Source organism: Populus trichocarpa, chromosome 5 (genome assembly GCF_000002775.5).
Source record: "Populus trichocarpa isolate Nisqually-1 chromosome 5, P.trichocarpa_v4.1, whole genome shotgun sequence".
In the NCBI taxonomy this organism is placed as follows: Eukaryota; Viridiplantae; Streptophyta; class Magnoliopsida; order Malpighiales; family Salicaceae; genus Populus; species Populus trichocarpa.
This window is the reverse complement of record NC_037289.2, coordinates 2,297,265-2,304,210: the sequence shown is the minus strand read 5'-3', so window position 1 is coordinate 2,304,210 and position 6,946 is coordinate 2,297,265. Positions and strand designations below refer to the sequence as shown.

The 6,946-nt window shown below is 36.2% G+C and overlaps 1 protein-coding gene across 1 annotated transcript; it reads right to left on the bottom strand.

Annotated features, from left to right (window-relative positions):
* Window positions 1-2,001: 2,001 nt before the first annotated feature.
* On the bottom strand, window positions 2,002-5,590 carry LOC18098801 (disease resistance protein RPM1). Its single transcript, XM_006382552.3, has 2 exons — window positions 2,473-5,590; window positions 2,002-2,367 (listed from the first exon to the last, which is right to left on the bottom strand). The coding sequence occupies exon 1, from the start codon at window positions 5,262-5,264 to the stop codon at window positions 2,508-2,510; it is 2,757 nt and encodes a 918-aa protein (XP_006382614.1). The 5' UTR covers window positions 5,265-5,590; the 3' UTR covers window positions 2,002-2,367; window positions 2,473-2,507.
* Between the last annotated feature and the right edge of the window lie 1,356 nt (window positions 5,591-6,946).

Sequence of the window (6,946 nt, the reverse complement as noted above, 5' to 3'; positions counted from 1 at the left end):
AACTCGGGATCCGTATCATGAAAATCTAATAACTAAATAATAAAAATTTAACATTAACAAATTAAATCAAAAAAAAAATTCATTAAAAAAATTAAAAAAACAAAAAAAAAAGTTCTATAATATAATATAATATATTAATAAGTGAAAGACAGGAAAAAAGCTACAGTACGCCTTTTAAAGTATTACTTAATATTAGATTTTGAATCATCATTGACGATGACACTGCCGTCTGGGCGGGGCATGATTCAAGGACCAAATCTTGCATGGTGTCTGCTACTTAAGTTTAGCCGACCTCATGAAAATCATGTAAACAAAAAGACAAGGTGAAAAAGATGGGAAAAACCCTCAAAATTTTCTATAATCATATTCAATATATTGGCAGACAGGTCCTTCCAGAAGTTGATGAACCTTGCATTTAAAAAATTTACAGAGGTTCATGTAATGTACATACATCAATGAAATTGTGCAAAAAGAGAACCGGCTTTTATGAAATTATACAGGCAACCAAAGATTCGTTCAATACAACACTTATCACCTTAACCATGAACAGGTTACATAAAATCACTCAAATACCGTCATAGACACAGGTTTATCTTCTTTTTTTCTTTTCATTTTTATATTTTCAACCAAACATATTTATATCTCAATTGTATTTGTATTTTTTGTTTTGATACATTTATTTTTTTAGATAGTGTTTAGTATGTTGAATAATATTGATTGAATTAGCCGTGATTAAACTAGACAAATAATTGACATGTCCTATGTTTGGTATGCATTGGACTGGACTTAATAATTTATCTTATTTTGTATTTGGTGTGCACTGGATAAGACACGGATGACTCGGGGTCTAGATCGGTTCAAGTTTAAGAAAAAATAAAAAGAGATTTGATTCGATCTGATCCGATCAAAAACCTAAGTTGACAAACGACCTGGTCTATCCGAAATAAAACATGAGTAAAAAATTTATTGATTTTTTTTGAATTCTTTTGGTCAATACGAGGTTGCTTTGATTTCTTTTTTAAAAATTGAATTAACTCGAGTTGACTCTCCTGACCCATGACTTGAGGCTCGGCTTGGGTAGATTCCCAATTTAAGTTTTAAGACTATAATAATAACTACTTTAATCCTTACGTTAACCTAGGTTAATGGTTAAATCGATCTATAACCAGAGTCTTTTCCTATGTTGACCATTGAGTCGAATTTTAAAACTAAATTAATAACTATTTATATATTTACGTCGACCTGGGTCAATGGTTAACTCGACCTGTGATTGGTCCCAGGTTGATCTTTAAATCGAGTTTTAAAATTATGATAATAATCATTTTCGTCCATACATTGACTTGGGTCAATGTTCAACCTGACCTATGACCCGGGCCTTACCCCAGATCAACTCCTACATCGAGTATTAAAACTATAATAATAACTACTTTTATTCTTATGTTGACCTGAGTTAATAAATCAAACCGGATAAACCTTTGTACATAAAAATGGACAAGTTTATTCTATTCTTTTAGTGAGATAAAAATTTCCTCTCTAAAACAATTTTAAACAATACAAAAATTAATTTTATTATGTTAAAAAATGCACCGAACAACTTCACCAAATTTTTTTTTTCTCATTCGGTCTATTTTTATACAAGATACCAAACACTACCAAACAGCAAATAGCATAATTAAGCTCTCTATAGCCTGAATATTTTCTGGCTTCACTTCCAATCCGATGCATAAAAATGTCAGAAAGAGAAGAATAGGTGGCAACAAGGGAACTAATGAGACTAGCAGTAATTCTGTGGTGGATGCCCTTAACCCTATGTTCTTATTTCGAAGATGTGTCCCCTGAAAGACTTCAGTATTCTTTCCATTTTCTCATGCAAAGGGGAGACCATCATGTAGATATGGTCAATTCATTTGTATCCTACAATGTCCGAAGGATTTTTCATATTTTGCTATACCAGCAAACACCATAGTTGCTAAAAAAGCATAATTATAAACACACTTCGACTGGAAAATGAAAAGCACAGCATTGTCAGCTCATAAGTTTTAACACACTTCGACTGGAAAATGAAAAGCATAACGTTACACCATCATCCCAATCATTTATTTAAGGGTCGGTAATAATACATGCACACCCAGATATTTCATAACCTTCTACACGCCACAGTTATTCACAGACTCGAAACCAGTTTTACTGAAGAGGTGCTATAGTCTCTCCAGAAACATTAAACAGACACGTCGACCGCTTTCCTTCCGACTGATGCTGACCAAATCTTCTCGCCAACTTTCTTAGAAGGGCTGACCCTCCATTGCTCCGAGGTTGATTGATTGCCTGGAGTCCGTGCGACATGTACAGATCCCAAGCAAAAACATCCTTGCAGAAATAGCACAAGTCGTTAAGATTATCAATTAACTTGGCATTTGCCATAAACAGTTGGTACCTTTTTAAATAAGTAAAATCTAGAGGGATGCAGCATACCTGTAACCTCGTAAATGTTGGGTAATTCTGATTCTTCATCCAAACCAGTGCTTACTTGCTCCAAACTTTCGCTCCTCCCATGCTCTAATTGATGCTTTATCATCGGGATCATAAGTACCATCAGATCGATGAATCCGTACATGCCTAGATATCTGGGATTCTTGCTGTGACCATCTTTGATTGAACTCATTTGTCATCCATGCGAACGACAAAACCTCCAGACATCTCAAATTTTGAAGTCCAGAGGGCACCTCCTCCAGCATTGGGCAAGGTCCTATTTGTAGCCTTTCAAGAAGTGGCAATGCTCCTTCGTCTATTAACATTTCATTCAAATAATCCAGACCTGCAAGATACAAATACTTGAGTTTCTGGAACCCTCCTCCTTCAAAATGCATCCTCTCTCCATTGTATGCCCAGAAGAGTACAAGAGATTTTAGATTGGGCAGAGCTTGAAGGACTTCAACGGAATCTTCCATCAAGTTTGAATAACTCAATATCAGTTTAGATAGATTGTGCAGTTTGGAAATCCAATTCGGCAACCTATCTAATTGACCCCCAAGCCAGAGACTCTGCAGCTGAATTGGAGGGGAAAATTCTGATTCCAAATCAAGAATTTCAACCTGGTGATTGACTGAATAAACAAGTAGCGACTGCAGGCTAGTCATCTTCTCTAATACAGTGCATAGATACCCTCCTTGTTCTCTTTTCAAATTGCAGATCCCAAATTTCCTCGTTTTCGTCAACACTTGTAGGCCGTCATTGAGAAAGCTCACATCATCTTCCACTTTAATTGTAAACAATGTTTGTAAGAACTCCAAATGCTTAAAGCTGCCTTTAATCTTCAATCCAGTAGCGTATCCACCATGAGCCAAAAGATGTTTCAATTTAGGGAAATCGCTGATCTCAACTGGCAGCTCTTTCACCAAAGAGAATCTCAAATCCAAGGACTCCAGGTTATGGAGCTTTCCTATTGATCTTGGAAGTTCTTCTACATCGGTATTTCTTAAGTTCAAATACCTTAGATGTAGCAAATTTCCAAGTTCTTTGGGAAGGTGATCGATAGGACAGTCTTCAAAATCTAACGAAGTCAAAAGCTTGAATTTTGCAAATATTACTCGAACTGTGGCCTTCTGCAGCATTGCTTTGTCAAAGACCATAATAGAGCGAGTTTGAGACCTGGTGCTACTCTTTGGAGGGTTACTTCCTCTGTTGCTTATGGAGAGATGTCGTGCTATGCCTTCAAAAGTTAAGCAACTGCTGGAAACATGGCAGAGACTCAGTTCCTCTGACTTGGAAAGAATGACTTCAAGGACCATATCATGAACACGACATGTTTTGGGAACTCCTTTGACACCAACTTCATCCACTTGAACCAAACTTCGACAAATGAGTTCGATGAAGTATTCTTCTCCAACCTCCTCGAGTGTCATGCCCGGTTGTTCTTCTACTAGACCATTAGCCACCCATAATTGAATTATTCTTCGACGTTTAATGCTAAAATCCTCAGGAAACATGCCAAAATATAAGAAACAAGATTTGAGGTGGTACGGCAGATCACCATAGCTGAGAGATAAAATGCTAGTGACATTATTAATGTATGGATCACTAGTCATTGCAGAACCACCAAGGCCACCGATAACTTTTTTCCATTCTTGAACGCTCTTCTCTTTGACTGCTAGAAGTCCACTAACAGCCACAATTGCGAGAGGCAATCCTCCACATCTTCTAACAATTTCGTGTGACAATTCCTCCAGATCTTTTGGACATTGCCCTTGAGATTGAAACCTGAATGCTTTTTTACAGAAGAGTTCCCATGCTTCTTTTTGAGGTAAAGGATCTATACGATGGACATGAACCGATGAAGATCCTTTACAAAATCTAGCAGCCGCCTCATTTCTTGTTGTAGCCAATATTCTACTGCCATTATCATGATCTAACAACGCGAGCTCCATGTTTCCCCAAAAGCCAATTTCCCATACATCATCAAATACAACAAAATATCGTTCTTGTCGTAACTTTTCTCTAATCTCCCCAATCAACTCCTCATCCTTCTCCATTTTAACAATTTTATCAGGAAAAGGCTCATTCTTCGCTTTATAGAATCCCTTCAGCATACTCCTTAGTAGCTCCGTCTTATCATATGAATGAGACACGGTGATCCAAGCATGGTAACTGAAGTGCTCTATCACCCTGTGGTTGTCGTATACTTTCTTGGCCAGTGTGGTTTTTCCCACACCCCCCACTCCAACCACTGCGATCACTTTCCTTTGAGAAACTCCGCTTACCAAGTAGCTTATTAATTCATCTCTCCGAGAGTCAATCCCAACAAGCTCAGCTTCTTCACAGAAAAGAGAACTCAACCGAGGATGATGCATTAATCCTCTTCCTGCATTGCTGCTGCTACTGCATGATGCCCCTTCATTTGAAGAAATGAAATTGAATGTCTGACTTCTGTTCTTGATTTTCAGAAGTGATGATTTGATATCTTTAATCTGTGATGCTATACCAAGACGTCGATAATCAGGAGGTGTTGCCACATGCAACACGTAATCATCAATGACATCTTCAATGCGATGAGCTTCTTCTCTTATTTGGTTCACCAGTGCTTTCACGCCCTCACCGATGCCTTCTTTCTCAGCCTTTGAATCTGCATCTTTCAGGAAAGCACGAATGACTTCCAATTCATCTTTGACATCTACCAATTCATCACGGACCCCTTCCAGTAGTTTCACTTCTTGTGTTAGCAATGAAAGCAATCTATCAACAACAAGGCTCACCGCCGACTCTGCCATTTTCTTTACCCTGTCTTCTCACCTCGCCATTCCATCTTTCCCTGATTCCATACCGTGACCATGCATGGATTCGGAAGTTAGTCTTCTTAAACTATTTAGTTTGAACTACATATTTTGCACACATGAAGCACCACTGAAAACTTTGATTAGTCTACAATCTTTAAGCTCTCAACTTCAATCTAATGTGGTACACAAATGAGCTGTATAGCTTTTTTTAAAAAAAAACAGAGGAAAGGAAAGGGCTATAGAGAGAGATTTATGGCTTGTGTATATGGGGTTTATTCTTTGTTTAAGAGAAGGAAGGTGTTTTTCGGTGAAGAAGAAGGAAAACACGAAGTTATTAATAGGAAAGTTTAACGCGGCTAGGGTCCTCGTCTACAGTGTTTGAGAATACAGTTTCAACCGCGTTACAAACAGTAAAGGGCTGAAATCACAGCAAGAAAGAAGAAAAAATATCCATTTTATTTGTATGTTTAAAGTATTTTTAAAAAAAATTAAATTAAATTAAATTTTATTTTAAATTAATACTTTTTAATGTTTTTAGATTATTTTAATATAGTAATATTAAAAATAATTTATTTTTTTAAAAAAATATTATTTTAATACATTTCTGAGTAAAGATTATTTCAAAAAATAATCATAACCACACTTCAATACATGCTAAGAAATAGCCAGTCACAAGTGTTGAAATCAGTACAGAAAAAATAATAATTGAGTTGTCAGAATTAAAACACATAGAACAGTAATATAGAGATAATGGTTTAAAATATTTTTTGTTTAAAAATATTATAAAATGATATATTTTTATATTTTAAAAGTGATTTATAATATTAACAGATCAAAATAATTTGAAAATATAATTTTACAAAAAATAAATTTAAAAATTAAAAAATACACGGTTTGCATCACGTTCCCAAACAGAACAAGAATAGAGGTTTTGTTCACTGATGAATCATGAATAAAAGCTGAAGTTGTTTCTGTTGTTATACCACGAAGCTCCTTGTAACTTTCACACAAACAATAATGCAATTTAAATATCAGCAAGCATTGTTCTCTGTCATGAGATATTCATGAACAAGTCTACAGCATCGCTAAACAATGCTATCATATCATTTGCAGGGGGGGCCTTATTCTAACTTTCAGGGAAACAAAGTTGCATTTACGGCCATAAGTTTCCTTTCAGATTCGTTTTCCTTATTTTGCTGTTTTCCCCAACCTTTCTATTCTGCCTCGCTCCTTTTTTTCTAGCCTTTAAATGGCTGAGGATTATATGCTGTGTTTTCATTATCTGCCTTTCCTTACTCAGAATTACAGCTTTATTGTATCTGTTACGGTCACTCGCTCTTCCGATTAATTAAGAAATCCATACTTGGACGTCGTATTTTGAATTTCAGAGCTGAAATGGAAAGTATGGTAAGCTAGGGGATGATGTATTTAGCGTCTATCACAAGCGAATTAAATCAAAGTGACTCTGCCTCACACACATGTTCCAGTCTATGTTCACAAATTAGTGCTTATAAATTACAAAAGTACAGAACAACCCGTTACTGTGGCTGGAAGCTGACATGGGTAAGCTTTGTATTTTGATGGTTCAGCTGAATCATGCAAACAAGTTCAAATCCTCCGAACTGGCCCCTCTCGAATAGCTTGCCTTTATGAACCCGGAAGGCACTCAATGCAGG